The 17655-nt window shown below is 38.5% G+C and overlaps 1 protein-coding gene across 4 annotated transcripts in view; it reads left to right on the top strand.

Moving 5' to 3' along the window:
* Positions 1–17655, top strand: part of shroom4 (shroom family member 4) — a 63751-nt gene that overhangs the window by 21960 nt on the left and 24136 nt on the right. For all 4 annotated transcript variants that reach the window (XM_067523414.1, XM_067523413.1, XM_067523412.1 and 1 more), the window contains exon 2: positions 3751–3902. In XM_067523414.1, the coding sequence (XP_067379515.1) occupies positions 3751–3902 (152 nt within the window). The remainder of the gene's footprint in view (positions 1–3750; positions 3903–17655) is intronic.

The following is a 17655-nucleotide window of genomic DNA, read 5'->3' as shown; positions in this document are numbered from 1 at the left end:
TGACAATAATAACATGGCTAAAGATAAATATGCTAAGCAGGAGATGCAACAACATCAACTATTTGTAGGAGATTGGCTGAATTGGGCCTTCAAGGATGATTTGCTGTAAATAAGCTAACTAAGAAAGAGTAATAACAAGAAGGGCACTGTGTGGACCCAGAAATACAATGATATGTAAATCAGATCCGTGTTTCCATGGCATGCATTCCTTGGATTCTGTAACTTCAAGAGCAGAAGAATGAATAAATGAATGATAGTGAGCGGAACAAGTCTGCTCACTATATTCACACCACATAATCAGGAAAATGCCCCCAAAGTATCTCTAAACCCCATTAACTGTGTGCTGGACAAATTGTGGAATTCACATGGTGATGTTGAGAGATGCAGTCATGGCCAAAAATATTGGCACCCTTGCAATGTGGTGAGAAAATGCAACCCTTCTCTCGGACAAATGTTGCAGTTGCACGTTTATTTTTTGTTTACATCTGAACAACACGTAGAAACTGAGAAGAAAAGTTAAATCTGATACAATTCCACACAGAGCTCAAAATGCACTGGACAAAATTATTGGCACTCGTAACTTAATATTTGGTAGCACCACCTTTGGAAAAAATAACTGAAATCAGTCGCCTCCTGTAACCATGAATGAGCTTCTGACACCTCTCTACTGGAATGTTGGACCACTCTTCTTTTGCAAACTGCTCCAGGTCATTCAGATTTGAAGGATGCCTTCTACCAACTGCTGTTTTGAGAACTCTCCTCAGGTGTTCTATGGGATTCAGATCTGGACTCATTGCTGGCCGTTTCATAAATCTCCAGCGCTTTGTTTGTAACCATTTCTGAGTGCTTTTGGTGTGTTTCGGGTCATTGTCCTGCTGGAAGACCCATGACCTCTGGTGGAGATGCAGCTTTCTAACAGTGGCCACTACGTTACGCCCAGAAATTCTTTGCTAATCATCAGATTTCATGATACCGTTCACACAGACAAGGCATCCCGTGCCAGAAGCAACAAAGCAACCTCAAAACATCTTTGAACCTCCACCATGTTTAACTGTAGAGACTGTGTTCTTTTTTTTTTGAAGGCCTCATTTCTTTTTCTGTAAACAGTGCCATGATGTCCTTTACCAAAAAGCTCTACTTTTGTCTCATCTGTCCACAGTATGTTCTCCCAGAAGGATTGTGGTTATGATTATGTGGTTGATGATATTGCGCACAGTGGATGCAGTAACATTAAGGCACTATTGCTGCACATTTAAAACGAATAGAGGTTTACTTTCGTAAATTAATGAGTAACCCATTTTTCCCCAAATTCCCAAACCCATTGTTCCCCAAATTCTTCAGAAATATTTATAAATGGTATATGTAGTTTTACTTGTGTACTAAAAGCAAATTACTTCCTTTGTGAGACCAAAATAAAAAAGAAAAAGTTGAAAACATCAACTAAATGAAATTCAACAACAGCAAACCAATATCAATAACCTGGCAAGACCTTATGCAGCTTATTTTTATAATCCACGTATTAAGTGACCCACTTTTGGTAGATACAGGTATCTACCAAAAATGACCTTATTTTTATAATCCACGTATTAAGTGACCCATTTTTGGTTACCACAGACAAGGGTAACCAAGGGTTACCAAAAATGGGTCACTTAATACGTGGATTATAAAAATAAGCTGCATAAGGTCTTGCCAGGTTATTAATATTGGTTTGCTGTTGTTGAATTTCATTTAGTTGATGTTTTCAACTTTTTCTTTTTTATTTTGGTCTCACAAAGAAAGTAATTTGCTTTTAGTACACAAGTAAAACTACATATACCAGTTTATAAATATTTCTGAATAATTTGGGGAACTGGCAGAAATAATGCCAGGTGATTTTTCTTAGCTTATGCTTAGAGTTATTTGAAAAATCACCTTTTTTGTAATTCTTTCATATTTCCCAAATTCCGAGTAACAGTGTGACAAACCTTCAGACACATACCCATATCTACTGTGTGAGCCAACTAGGGTTTCCTCTGTTTTAGTTTATGTTGTGTATTGTAATGTTAATTAGATTAAGAAGTCTATTGTAGACGTCATTAATTACATCATATGGCTTAGATGTTTTACTTTATAGTTTACCTTTGTAATTTATCTTTTAAGTTGTTTAACCAGGTGTCGAGGAAACAATGGATAACAATTGTTTGTTGTAAGAGAGTTCAGATCAGCTCAGCTATTGAAAGGAGAAGACATGGACGACAAGAGAGACAGTAACAAGAGCAAAGGAACTAACTGCAATCAGCTAGAAGTGAAAGGTTGAGTGTGTAGCTGTGGAAGCACACAGTTTCTTACTGGATTCTGTGGATTTAGGAACCACTTTGAGAAACTTATTTGATGGAATTGATTTGTGAACGTGTATTGTAGAATTAGTCAGTTATTGGCTAAGGTGTGAAACGTTGAATACAATAAATATTCAGTGTTCGTCATACAATGATCTCTATAGTGGATAATTGTTGGACCACTGGAGACGAGTAAGATCGCATCTACATCTACAAAACATAATATTTAATCTTACCTGATATAAAGTCAACAACGGCCGTGACACAACAAAGCAATGACAAGGAATCAACGCAGACAAAGACGTTGGCGTTTTCATTAGGCCATCATGTGGTGCTGAAACACAGAGCAAAATTGAGCCATGTACCTCTGCATGTTCTACGCTTATAACGGAAATAAACGTAGGACTGGATATGTACAAATTGTAATCAAAGCATTGTTAAGTTCAGCATTTTCACACTACACTGGCTCATTACAGATGGTTTATATTTATTGTACTTCTAACAAAGGACATGTCTTATAACAAATTATAACAATAACACAAGTTGTACTGGTGTTGATAATACAGTGGTCTCTTCTCGTACACTGAGTAGCTAAGCTGTGCAGCCAGTCCTAATGGTCTCTAACACAGATGGGCTGACGCCCATTCAATGTGTCCCAGCAGCCACAGACAGGGGTCTGACTAGCTCAGACATTGCAGGTCACACTGTAAAAAATAGGCCGACCATCGGCTTTGTTGTATCGTCCCTAATATCCCTTCTTGGTTCTCGTTGTGCCTTATTCTTTTTTCGGGCCTTAGTATTCTTCTTGCCTGTCATTGTTTTGCAGTAACAAGTGAATTCCCCCCTCGGGGTTAAAAACATCATCATAACACAGTGTGAAATCATGGTGTGAAATGGTCTATTGGTGGTCCAGTTAGTAAACTAGACAGTTACCATGTTTATTTGTATGAAGAGTATTTCTTTCTCTCTGTCTATTATAGTGTCTTTTGCAGTAATTTATGGCTGAACTCAAACCTCACACCACACTACACCACACACTTGCCAATGTCTGACCCCTTACCAGCTTGAAAATGGCATTGAAACATCCCAGCAATGTCTTAACAACACAAGCTTCACCACAGTGTGACCTGCAGTTACCACTGTGGCAGAGACACACATAAAGTATATTACAGAAGAATGTGATGGCTTTCTGTGGGATGTTTGGTTCAAGCTGTTTTGGAGATGCTTTTTAGGGTGCCGTTGTCATGGGGACAGAGACAGTTTAAAAGAAATTTCCAAAAAATGGGTTTTAAATGAGTCGGCTTGGCAGTGTAGATGTATCCTTGAGTGACTTTTTTACTATTACGATTACTTTTTTCCCTTGATGTGAATGTCCTTTTGTTTGCCTTCCAACTTTTTCTCTTTTATCTCAACCAATTCATTTCTGTGTCTCCAGATTGTGGATGGAGGGAAGGCAGCCCAGTGCAAGAATCTGAAAGTGGGGGATGAGCTCATTAACATAAATGGATCTCCACTCTATGGCAGCAGACAGGAAGCCCTCATCCTCATCAAAGGATCCTACAGGATACTGAAGCTCACAGTCAGGAGGTAAACACACATGATGACAACCTAAAATAGAGGCACAAACGCCTCATACTCAGACATATTACTTTATCAGTGTCTTTGGGCATGCATTTAAAATACCTGCATGCATTAAAAACTTGAATGACTTCAGAGTGAATAATTGAGGAATTATTGTCGCCTTTTGTTTTGTTGTTTTTCTTTACCAATTCTTACGTTGTCTTGTTGTCGACTCACCAAAATGGGAAGGAAGAAGAGGGAGGAGGCTCTTAGAGATCTGCTAGCGAACACACACAAATGCAGTGTTCTCTGATGGAAAATGTTTCACAAGAAGTGACCTTTGACCTGTGGGGTGCAAGAAGGGAAGCTGATAAATACTGATGAGCGGGGAGGAGTGAATGTCTTTAACTGTGTGTTCCTATTTGGAAAAGCCACTAAATCTGAAAAGCCAGCCAGCCAGATAAGCTATAGAAAAAAGTATGTTGCGTGGAATCGCTGTAATTCAGTTATTCAGTTATGCAAACATTTCAGTTCATAAATTGATGCATACATTGTACAGTACAGTGTCGCGGTTTAATAGAATTTTTGCTTTTTGAATCCATAAAAGCTGATGATAAAATGTTAAGGGCTGACATGTTGGAATGAACTTAAACTGGTTGAAATAAACTGGAGATAAGTTCTGACACATTTTGTTTGATTAAAAAGTACAATGATAAACTGCAAAATCAAAGTGTCAAGATATATAAAACATATTATAGTTAATGGATGGAGGGATCACATATAGCAGAGTTTCTTTGAGTTATGCTGCAGCAGTACAGTTGGATATGACCTTGTGGAATAGTTCTTAAAGTTTAATGAAGTGATTTTGGGGGCAGTGAAACATGCTATAAACACTACATTGACATAGACTGTACACCTTAGTTGTGTTAGCAAACAGATTCCTATGTACATATGCAGCAGACATGGAGCTAAATTGGGGTTTGTTTGGAGTCATTTCTGACCGCTTGTTAAATTCAAGTCCAGGATTCCTTCTTTTTGCTCTGGTTTTGGTCTCCACTCGTCCCACTCAGGAGGGAAGTATTTGGCATATTATTCCGGTTTCCATTTACTAGCTAGTTTCTAACTTTGTTTTTAGGGTTTGTCAAGTAGTCTACAATGAATTATTAAATCTGTTTTGCTCACAGCTGCCTGCTGTGTGGGCGATGAAGTTCCACCATTCACACAAGTCACATATAAAAATCTACAATTATCCCATGCGATTAAAATTTTTATTTAGTGAACCACAAAGCCAACTGACACAGGAGAAAATGTTATTGTTAATATTTCCCAGACTTCTCCACTGAGGTTGGTGTTTGTATTTTGGGTCTGGAAGCAGAAGTTACTTTATTAGTTCATTTAATTGTTTTCATTTAAGTCTTGACTTTCTATGTTGCCACTTTGTGGATGTTAATGGAAATGCATTTTGTGTTTTTGTTATTTTCTGCTCAACTGGACTCGATGCGAAACCAATGCGGTGGACTTTACTGGTGCTACAACTGTTACTTTGCCTGTTCAGATGGCTTCAGGCAGCTGTTTGGCAGCAATGCATCTTGTTCTGGCTTGAAAACAGATGAGCCATCCAGGAGTCAGAACACTGCCATGTTTTTTGCACTTGTGTAAAGCGGTTAGACACACAAACACTGTAGAAACCAGCATTTCCACACATTTAAAGCATAGATGCACATTCACAGAGGCTAACAAGACAAACAGACAGATGGACAAACACATTCTGTTTTAGGATTGCTACAGCTTAGGATAGTTTCACCCGGTTAAATGTGGTACCAGTGTCTGGAATGTGCCAAGTGTCTGAGTATTAAGGGGTTTTCCCAGTGCCTGTGTGTTGTGGTGAGAGAGAGGAGGAGAACAGAAGTGTGCAACATTGTCGATATGTGTTACACATGTATTAGGAACAGTTGTTCCTCTCTGGTTAGTGAATACTGTCTGTAAACAATTCTGCTTATGTTTATTATATCTATTGTTTTTTTTATACTAGTTGATTTATTCGTGTTTTTTGTCCATTCAAATACTATATTTTTAGTATCATAGAAGATCATGTGGAGGTATTGTTTCATTTAACATTCTTATTTTTATTATTTTTTTATGACATAAATATTGTTGTAATGTTCATAAGCTCAAGTTGTTTGGGAAGTGATTCTACTGAATCAGAATGAAGCTGTATGTTCTTATAATTTTTGTGCATATTACTATTACTTTGTGCTAGTATAGAGTTTCTTTTGTAATCCTGCTGGTATGCTCGAACATGGTTAGCTGCACATGCCTCAACCTCACTTTGATTGACAAGTTAGTAACACTAATGGCCAACCTTCAGCACTGGATAGGACTGGATTGCTCTTTGACCCTGACTCTGTGCCAGTAACGTCACAGGGACCCATTCCTCCCACGGGGATGATGAAATGCTTATATTTGCACCCTTGGCTTTTTTTGTGGAGTTTTAACAGTGGAAAAGGCCCGTAATCAAAAGCCAAAACCCATTTCCACTTCTTTTAAAAACATGTGTGGGCTGTTGGTGTGGAGATAGCATATGAATAGAAGGCCTTCTCTGTCGCTTTTTCGGACCAAAAAGGTTATTATAAGGGTGTGAATCCTGGTGTGTGTGATAAAGTTTTAGTGGTATTAACATTTCTTAGAGGCAGAGTTACCCCTGAGCATATAAGGAGCAGGTTAGCCAATCGGAAAAAGACTTATTTAAACTTTTACGACTCACTTTGTGTTAGTTTTCCGTTGTGCTTTACTCATACTTTGTTTTGAAAATGACACTTTACTCTTTTCCATAATGTCAAACTAAAGAAACCTATTAGAGGAAGGGGTTTACAATAGTATGATTGTAGACTGTTAAGAAAGAGTGACCGATTTCTCCTCTACCTCTGACTTTTTTGGAAGCCTGGCTTGCAGTTTTTAACTGTGATGGAAAATGCTGCTTTCTGAATTTTCTACTGTGTGTGTGTATTTGTGTCACAGCAGAGTGACAGAGAAGGAAGTAGAAAGGAAAAACGCACAGCTGATAAATCCACAACAGAATCTTTTAGACACTTACGAGTCACTTTGTGTTAGTAAAATTTGCTTTACGCAGACTTTGTTTTGAAAATGAGGTGGCATCGCCCTGTTAGCGATTTCCCTGTTCCTTTATTTTTTCACTCTGCATGTTTCTGTCTGTACCTTTTTTGTTACTCACGTGCACAGTTGGAGAAAGCTGATTAGAAACCTGGTTCGGGCGTTTCTCTGACAGAAATCTACCTGGAGAAAGCAGATTTCCCGTTTACATGAAACGCACTCTTTGAGTGAGAGGTGGGCTAAACCCTGGACAGGTGAGGAAAAAATAACCCCAGCTAAGAAAGTCACTGCCCGCAGGTGGAGTGTATATGTTGCAAAAGTTGAAGGCATATTTTTCTTTGCCTGTAGGTGGCAGCATTTACAAATCTGCTAATTAAAGCTGCTCTTACTTTCCTTACCTACAGGTGGTGCTGTTAAAAAAAGGCATTATTTGTCTCTTTCCATTTAGATTTATACCAAGACATTATAGTGTGGGATATGTGTTATACACTATATGTCTGTATATGTGCATATTCATTTACAACAATTCTGCCACACTATAGCAACTCAACCTTGTTTTCTTCTACTATATATGTGAGGGTTTTAGGAAGTGTGAATATTTTCTCTGTGTCTTTTCTGTGACTGAAAGCTTAAATTAAACTATGATAAAATGAGAAGGCAAGTAGCTACATGGATTTTTCAAACCCACTATGATTCTCATGGAAACTCAGGAAATTAGGGGTATCCCTGTACAGTATTAAACTGTAGCAGCATTTCTGAATAAATTGGATTCATTTAGTACGGGGAGCAGCCGAGGAAAAATGAACAGAGTGGATTTAATTATATGATGTAAATACAGAGGAAGGAAATGTGGAGTTGGCAGGGAGAGATGAAGTTTTGCTAAGCTTTAGTGAATGTTTGGAAAATGGTGCTTTTGTGCCACTTTTCTGTGAAATTTGGTTGTGAAGCTTTGATGTAGTGACTTGTACGGTTACAAAAGGGTGTATTATATTTAATAAGTTTCCTTTTACATCAGTCGAGACTTATGTAGGACCAGATTCTCATGTCTGCTGACTCCTAAAAAGATGTGCTGGTCCAATTTTGTCAAAAATGTTTAGATCTATTTTTATAATCTCTCCTTTTTTGTTCCAGGTATTTTAGGTAACAATGCAGAGTTGGCGGTCTTTTTTTTTTTTTTGTTCTGTCACTCACATCATTGTCGATTCTTTAAATAAAATGTATTCAGTTACGATTGCTGCATTGTTCTGTACTACTCCATGAAAAGCAAGCCAACGGAAGGCCTGCAGGCTAAAATTGGCAGACCATAGGAATTTATTGGCCTTTCCAACAGTTCAGTAGAGGGATAAGACAGCAGTATGTTTGGGTCCATTTTAGTTTTTATTTCAGCAGTGATGCTTTATCAGCATTTTTACAAGCTAACCTACAGTGAGGAGGACCCACACTGGTGGGTATTAGTGTTTTATTTCTCTTTCAATTTAGACACCCTCTATCTTTATGAAACAAGGAATAAACAGAAAATGATTTCGGGAGAATACTAATCGTTGGCCAAAACTTAATTTTATACAGTGAAATCTGTGGAGCTGTGAGAACTAACAGTTTAATTATTTGCTGATTGCAGGACTCTATTCACCGGACTCACATACAGTACAGATAATATAGGAACCATACCATATAATTAATTGCAATTCATATGAAATTAATAAGAATAGTTGTTGTGGCAATAAATAATTATGTCAATGGCATTAGCTAGATTTCTAGTCTTCATTTATGTCTCAAGGATAGACAAACACTATCTGCTGAAGCTGAGGCACTCAACAGACAGAACTGGTAGAGTAAGTGAGTCCGTGGTCAATTTAATTTGAGCATCAGCAGTGTTCATATAAGTCTATACTGCATAAACTCCCTGCCTAACACAACTTTAGTATTATTTTCTTTGCTGTATTGTTTTGTAGTTTTTAGATATTGGAATTAATTTGCACACTTTTCTGTACAAAACAAAACGAGTATTCTAGCCTTTATAAACTCAGATAAGTGTAACAGTCCCCTTCACCTCCCCACATGACATTTTAGCCCCCTGATTCTCAGAGGTTTAGGAGTATTTTTGTCTCTGTACTTGTTTGAGTTAGTAAAGATTTTTGTTGGCTCTACCTGGAAGTGTTTCTTCTACACTACTTCCTGTTTTCACAAATATTTTTTGTCTGTATGTGTGTGTGTCTGTGTGTGTGCACGCATGCATGCATGAGGTTTTTCTCAGTGGGCAGGCATGGACGAGCTAGGAGAACATTCTTAAACTTTTATATCATTTCCTCTTCTTTCCAAAGTTTCCCCTCCCTACTTCCTGTCCAGCTTGGATTTAATGTGTTGGCATAATTTGTGTGTATGTTTGTGTGAAAAGCAACAGCTTTAAAGGGAAGCCAACAAAGACCAAACTGTTTATTTACAGCTGTTGATGAAATAGGAAGCTTTTAAATGCTGGTGTGTATATGTCATGTGTTGGTGTGCATGCTAAATGTAATATAAAGGAACAATAGATTGTGTGTTTTTCTTCTCACTGTATATGTTGACATCCTATATTGGCAGGCCTGGAAGGAAGTAAATGACTTCAGTACCCCAAAACCCTGCAAAAATACGAATGCATTTTCTACCTACTGACTGAGAAAATGCAGCTGTTTGTTTTATTTTTCTGATATGAATCTTTTCTTGTCACTTTCTACAAAAACAGAAGTCTTTGGAAAGAAAATCTGTCTCATATGCAGCAGCAAATCAAAACAAATATTGGAAAATGAAAACCAAAAGACAGATTACAGGACAGCACAGCAGGAAATATCCCACAGATTGAGGTTCAGGCTGGATTTACGTGGCAGAACAAAATGCTGACAGCGGCAGGAGGAGTGAACATAAGGAAATTAAAAAGATAATTACAAGAGAGGTTGATATCATGTTTGATGTTCTGATTGGGTAAACAGGACTTTATGACAAAGCTCTTTCATCTTGTCTCCCTCTTTAATCTCTGCTACACATCTAAACATTTATTTTTGCTGACTGGATGAGGAGGAGGAGATGAAAGAATGGTGACAAGGACAGAGGGTAAAGGAGAAAAAAAGTCAGGGTTTTGTATGATTGTTTTAAGGTATTTTGGTAAAAAAAAAAATTGTTGACATGTTTGGACACATTCCTTGGCTCAGACATGAGCAATAGCCTCTTCTCAGACTCCAATTTAATAATTCCAGTCAACATTGTTTAGGCACATAACAATTGATGTCGTCTTCCTGTTATGCAACTGGAAAAAACATGGATTCTTCTGTACGTACTTTTCACCACCATTCATCATTACATTTGAACTCGAAGTTCCCTTATTTTAAATGCTTTTATTATTTATTATCTATTTATTAGCAAATACCATGAAGAAATTCAAACCTAACACTTAGTTGCATATAATGACCAATGTACAGTATGTGACTCCAGGACAAATCTGTGCCGTAGAACTATAAAAAGTAATAAAAATACAGTTCACTGCATGTGGGTCTATTACATGTCAGTTTAGATATTTTTGTCAAGTCCCCCTAAAAGTGTGTACTACTTTTGTCATGATGGGAAAACTCAAGTTTAAAAGTTAAAACTTGTTTAATTATTTAGTTCTTTGGATAAGAAAGGGGCCGAGTGTTAGGTTAATGTTTTTGGAAGGAATCCAAATGGCATTTACGCACATTTCTGTTCAGTCTGTTACCACAATGAATTACTTCACGAGTAAGGCTGGTAAATATACAGATGACTTTTAAAATAATTTCAGAGAGATTAATATTGTTCTTTAGATCTGTTTTAAAGTCATTTTCTTCTTATGGTTTTCTGTTAAGAGTGGCGTTAGGGGCTGATGCAACAGTAAGAGAAAAGTTGAGACAAACAGTCTAGTTTGATCAGTTATTGCCATCTGTGAGAAAAATGGCAAAACGTAAATTCAGAACTAATCCATACTTGTCTTCTTCCCAGATATTCAACTGTCTCTGACTCCGTCCTCAGTCTTGTCTTGTTAGTTTGGACTGCAGCAGCGCTACTTAATTTCACAGTTTATTTGTTCTTGCTGATTTGAAACATTTGGTTTGATCTTTTCCTGGAAGAGTTTGGCCTCCAACAGTCTACTCCAACAAGCTGACTCACTCTTATTTTTTTGTTGTTGTTTGTAGAAGCTTGTTACAGGCCGTCAGAAGGACGTCTGTCGGCTTAGACACACACAACATACATGAATCCATAAGTACACCCATCTGGTTGTTTGGAATTTTACCGCAGACAGAATGATGGGCAAAATGTGTGCAAGCACACACACACACATCCCGTTGTTTAGATTTTTGTACCACAGGGTCCCTGGAGACCGGGGCAGGACTGAGGTCTGTGGTGCCAAGAACTGTGAAACACAATAGTCTGCCCCCCATAACTTCTTCCCAAACTGAACAATAGACATTCCCGGCATTCCTCAAGACCTCTTCCTCACACACACACACGCACTATTAACATAAATTGTTCTGGGTGTGATTAGAGCCCGGACCGTTAACGCTTTTGGTCGTGATGCCGTTTAAAATGAGTTATTGACTTTGTGGGCAGAAGAGAAGTGTGTGTTTTGGTGTCTCAGTCAGTGGGTTCCCTGTCAGGTGAAACGGGTTAAATCAACAGGATGAATGGAAACCAGGATGGTGGGAGCATAAAGGATAGAAAAGTTACTCTATGAGCCTGGCATTTTATAGGGTTAATAAAAAGTCCGGACTTAATCCTGCACAATCTGGAAATTTATTTGTTTATTGTCTCTCCTTACTAAAAATGTTAAGTTGATGGAAGGCCATGAATTAGGATCTTTAGGGATTTTACTGGTCTTGTACTAAACATCTGCAGAAATCATAGATAGTAATACAATATATTATTACCTTATAAAGCTGATGCGATGACTGTCTTGGCACAAAGCTGCATAGATAGACATCCTGCAGACTCAAGGAGAATTAGTCAATTATTTGTAGTAGTACTATTGTCCAATTGACAGTCTTCTTTTAGCTCCGCCAACTCTTTAGAGAAACATCTGGGACTTGAGCTGCTAAATGCTACACTACTGTTTTCCAGCAAGTCCTTAATCTTGTCAGATGAACTGCTTTTACTGAAGTCACGTGCTACTTGAGTCCTCTGAAAACAAGAGTATTGAGGGTGGTGAGAGGAAACCATACAGTTAACGTGCTGTAAAACCAAAAACATGAACTAAACTATGTTAATCGTTTAACATTTCACTGTGGTTTCATCACTGTGAGAGACCTCTTTCACTGTGCACCCAGCCAGTGGTTTATATTTAAAGTAGCCTTCTGCTATTCTATAGACTTTAATAGTTTATACAATAAAAGAAAACTCCTTTTAAATCATTAAATCACATCATTTTCAGCGAGACTGAAAGAAAGTGAAATTGTCCTCTTGCCTGTTTTATTCCTCCTAATCTCCAGGTTTTTCTTATGATGTTCAATTGTTTCAGCACTTGACCTAGTGAATTGTCTCATTGTGCAGCATATAGCCGTGGATACTTTGCGCTGTGGGAATGTTTGATGGTTATTTTTCCCTATCTTGTAAGTCCGAAAAGTACTCAGCAGATTGACCAGTAAAAACGTAGTTAGTTGCATCCCTGTTACAGTGTGTGAGCATGAGTATATGTACGTGTGTGTCTGTCCTCTATGCGTGTGGTCTGGTTTATCTGTCTCAACTGGCCTGCCTTTTATTAACTGGCCCATTTAACTGCGACTCAGTGATAGATGATACACACACACTCACAGAGTTTTTACATACCAGGTAATCAGTACAGTGAGACCAGCCTCATACCAGAAGTCGATGGCAGGAAGGGTGAAGTCCACTTTAGACTGTGTAGCACAATGCTCTGTTTGTTTAGGCTTGATCCCCTAGACTGTGTGTGTGTGTGTGTGTGCGTGTGTGTGTGTGTGTGTGTGTGTGTGTGTGTGTGTGTGTGTGTGTGTGTGTGTGTGTGTGTGTGTGTGTGTGTGTGTGTGTGTGTGTGTGTGTCTTTGCTATTTACTCCATCCAACTGTCAAAAAAGGTTGTAAATTTGTAAAAAGCTAATTAGAATCTTTTCCATCAGTCACGTCCGTGTGGTTGACATAAACGACAGTGTTCTGGAGAGGACTAAAACGTGCTGAAGCTGAAGCACTGAACGAGCTGAAGTGGCGGATAAATCAAAATGGGAGACTGGCAGGGTGAGCATTTAATGGTGTGTATGAAGGGACTGACAGGAGTTAAAGGTCATGCAGTAGAATGTCTACATCAAAGCAGTTTGTAAATTATCATTTGTAAATGTATCATCATTTCTTTCTTTCTTTTTTTTTCAGACTCTTGTTCAGTGTTTTCTGCCCGCTTATCAAAAGCATCAGTGTGTAAATCCTAAAAAGTCAGTTTGGTGTCTAAAGATTAAACCAAAGTTTTTCCATACCAATGATGTAAGCGAGTTGAGTGAGGGTCAAGGATTCAGTTAAGTTAGAACACGCACAACAACTTCCTTTTAAAATGATTCATCTCATAGGTCAGTACGGCCAAATGCTCAGCAGAGATGGTCATTAAACTGGATGCAAAATCAATGAGTGTACAACTAGTGTACATCAACTGTAGCTCAGTTTTCCACGGACCAAAGGGTCAGTGGTTCAATCCCCGGCTACGTGTCCAAGTGCACCTGAGCAAGACACCAAACCCAGTGTTGCTCCCGGTGGGTCAGGTGAGCACCTTGCATAGCTTGCACATTGTAAAGGGCTATATAAGTGGCCATTTACCATTAATGATTTCTGCTGGGGTACAACACAGTGTAAGTGATCACTATTCAAACATTGAATAGTAGTATAACCACCTGTGGGGATGCACTGATAGTCAAACAGTTTAGTCACATGCCATATAACAGCAGGATCCCTTGTTCAAAAACCAGCTGGAGTAATGCCCCATGTCTTCCCTGTTTCCTGTCTTCTCTAAACTAGTATCTACCTAATAAAGGCAGAAATTCTCTAAAATAACCTCTATTAATTTTTAGCTGCGATTGCTCGCAGCTGAATACACATGTCGAAAGAAGCTCCTCTGCCTTTAAGAGTAAACACTTAAGAGAAAATCAGTCTCAGCTGATGCTGGAGTTACAAGCAAAGACCACTGCTTTAAATGAAGGTTACAAAACACAAAAAAAGCCTCTCAGATGAACTAATTAGCTGTGATGAAATCTTAAAGTTCCTCTGAATAAAAACACACTGCTTACTGTCCTGAATAAACTAAAGACAATAATAATGCCGAATAAAGCTTTTATTAAATAAAATAAAACTAACTAAAACTTTGAATAAAAATAGAACTTTCCTGTTTACATGCATATTTTCCATGTTTCAGAACAAATCCCAGGAAAAAAGAATTTGCTGAAAGCCCTGCTGTTTTTAATCTGTCTGTAGATGGTAATGTAGTGCAGCAAATTGAGCAAATGAAAATGATGTTGCATCTAATAAATGAATTGTGTGTTCATGTTGAAATCTGTTTTTCATCATTTGTGCAACTGTAATTCCTCTCATCTGACCGTTTATTTAGTTTCCTGTTGTCTCAGCTTACCTGGCTGTTGATGGTTTTACAGGGACCAGAGAAAACCACAAGACTTGACAATTTAACTTATTTTTTGACTCTTTAAATAGAGACCCTGAACAAGATGAGGTCAGTTAATTGACAACAGATTAATTTTATAGGTTATTAGGATATTTATGGTGTATAAACAAGCCTCTACAAGCTGAAAACGTCTATTAGTTTCACATCATTAACAACTAAATATGTTTGATAGTATTTGTAGTACTCTGTATACATTTTATGTATGTTGAACGTTCTCTGTCTTAACATATAGTACAACAATTTATGTCCTGGTTTCTATTCTGCTCCATAACATAGAAACATCTTCTTAACATGTGTCTGTATCTGAGTTGGCTTCTAGGAATTACTGTGTATTTGAGATGGCCACAGTGTGTGTGTGTGTGTGTGTGTGTGTGTGTGTGTGTATGTGTGTGTGTGTGTGTGTGTGTGTGTGTGTGTGTGTGTGTGTGTGTGTGTGTGTGTGTGTGTGTGTGTGTGTGACTGAGTGAGAGAGAGGGAGAATATGTGTGAGTTGCACCAACATACTGTGTACTGCACACTAAATGCATGTCTACAAGTTTATGATTTTTATTTATTTCTTTTTCAGAAGTCCATAGTCAAGGGTGATGAGTGCTTACAAGGTAAACAAACAGGGATCGGATTACATGGAGACACACACATATAGTGTCCCATAAAGCAAACAAATAGGTTGTGATTGCAGATGAACGAAAATAGACTGTGAGGAGGAGGTGAGCTTTTTTAGGCACTAGAATAGTTAACCCTTCACCCTTTTGGAAGAAAGACAAGGGAATGTGAGGAATTTGCTCACATACATGTACATAACACACACACAAGTGCGCATGCACACACACACACACACACACACCTTGTAGAGAGTCTGCAGAAGATATAAGTCTCCGGGAAAGCCTTTGAAGCCTGCTGAGGGACTCATGTTATTAAGTGCCTGCTGTTGTGTGCTAAGTTAAACTTCAACACAGCTAATGTGAGACAGTCATGGCTCTTGTTTGCTCTGCAAAGTTCAGACTAAGAAAGGAAATAATGACACTGATACAGCCGTCTCATTTTTAACTAGCTAAATGGTTGATGCTTAACCATGGTTGGAGTTAGGTTTCTCTGTATAGAGCGATGGCGGTGGATGTAGGAATGCAAGTGCCTAAGCAGGTAGAGCGGTTTACCATCTACCCACCATGGTGTCAGCAGCTTGATCCCCTCGTCCTCCAGATGTTGAAGTGTTAGGTTAGGGTTAGGTTGAGTGTTAGGAATAGGCATTCACTTGCAAAGTTAGGATTAGGGTAAGGGGCTAGGAAATGCATTACAACAAATGCCTTCACTTCGATGGCCACTGTGTGTGTGTGTGTGTGTGTGTGTGTGTGTGTGTGTGTGTGTGTGTGTGTGTGTGTGTGTGTGTGTGTGTGTGTGTGTGTGTGTGTGTGGTGATGGAGAAGTAAATGTGAAGTGCTTTGGGTACCAATAGGTAGAAAAGCACTATATATAAGTGCAGACCATTTTACATACTCCAAAGTCCAAGGTGGTGCCCACTGAAACCCTTTTGGATGAGACACACCCTCTGTGCAGCTGAACAGCTTTGAAAACATTTTTTCTTTTTTTCTTTTTTCTTTTGTCTTTTGGGACTTTTTTGCTTTTATTCAGTAGCACACAGGAGGGAGTTGACAGGAAATGCAAAGTAAGCTTCCAGCACACAGGGGTATTGGCCCTCAGCCACTAGGATGATCATATTACTTTCCATTTTATAACTTTGTATTCATTTATGTTTCCAATTACATTCTTTTTTTTTTCATTTGTTTGTCCGCTTACTTTTACAGGTAATTTCACACAGAATTTCTTTCATAATGGATGTTTTTTTTTTTTGTTGAAAGAACCATGTCATTGGTACCATTCCATAAAGAGTGGTCAGTTAGTACACCTGTAAATAATCCCATGACCATGAGTCTTTAGGTGAGAACACAGAAGCGAAGTTTAGCATGCAAGGATGTGTCTAGAGTCAAATATTCATTTCAGCTTGAATAAGGGATACAGTCTAAAGTTATAAAAAATGAATGTATAAAATAATTAACTGTTAATTTAACAATGAAATTATTTTAGTAAATCAGTAATAATTCCAACACAACCAGGTAAACTGGATTTCTCCTTTTAAATCCTATAAAATTACGTGTTTTCATTTCAAGAAACTTTGAAAAAGTAATCAGGACCTGTAGTAGAGATATGTAGATTAAATAACATCTGTGTTTTGGGGAAACCCGGGTTCTCTAACAGTCCCTTCAGGTGTCGCCACAGCAGACTGTGTGCTACACGTTGATTTGGGATGAGTTTTACGCCGCATACCCTTCCTGTTACAACCCTCCCATTTTATCTAAGTTGGGAAATGGCACCAAGGTGGGTCTTGGTGGCTGGGTAGGGCCACACCTAGTGGCTGGGAATTCGAACCCGGGACCTTTTGGATCCTGACCCTGTGCTCTACCACTGAGCCACCAGGCCCCCATACCAGTAGTACACAACACAAAGTGTTTTTAGCAAATAATAAAAAGCAATAGTACTTATCAGTAGCCCATAGTGCAACTGCATAGTATTGGAAATTTGTTGAACACAAGTGTGTTTATGAAATCTATCCAAAGAAAAAGCATCTCTGTCCTCTTCATCTATAACCTCTTGTTGTTCTATAATTATTCCTCAGACTCTTTCCTCCTGTCAGCCTCCCATCCTCTCTTACATTCTCCTTCATTCACCACGTTTTGTTCACTCTGTGCTTTTTTAGCTCTTTAAATTTCTTTTTCATGATCTGCAAACACAGGTACACACACACACACACACACACACAAACACACAAGGAGGAAGAACCTCTGCATTTTTCCCCCGTCAAACAATAACAGCGTAGAACTCTGGCTATTATTTTAGTAGCCGTCCACCACTTTATCTGCTCTAGGCAATACTTCCTCTCTCACTGACTCACACATCCTGCCTTGGAGGGGGCAAGAGAGGCAGGGAGAGAATGAGATGAGGAGAGAGAGAGTGGGAGAGA

Source organism: Channa argus, chromosome 12 (assembly GCF_033026475.1).
Source record: "Channa argus isolate prfri chromosome 12, Channa argus male v1.0, whole genome shotgun sequence".
Classification (NCBI taxonomy): Eukaryota; Metazoa; Chordata; class Actinopteri; order Anabantiformes; family Channidae; genus Channa; species Channa argus.
The sequence above is the reverse complement of the archived record's forward strand: the minus strand, read 5'-3'. Positions and strand labels throughout refer to the sequence as shown.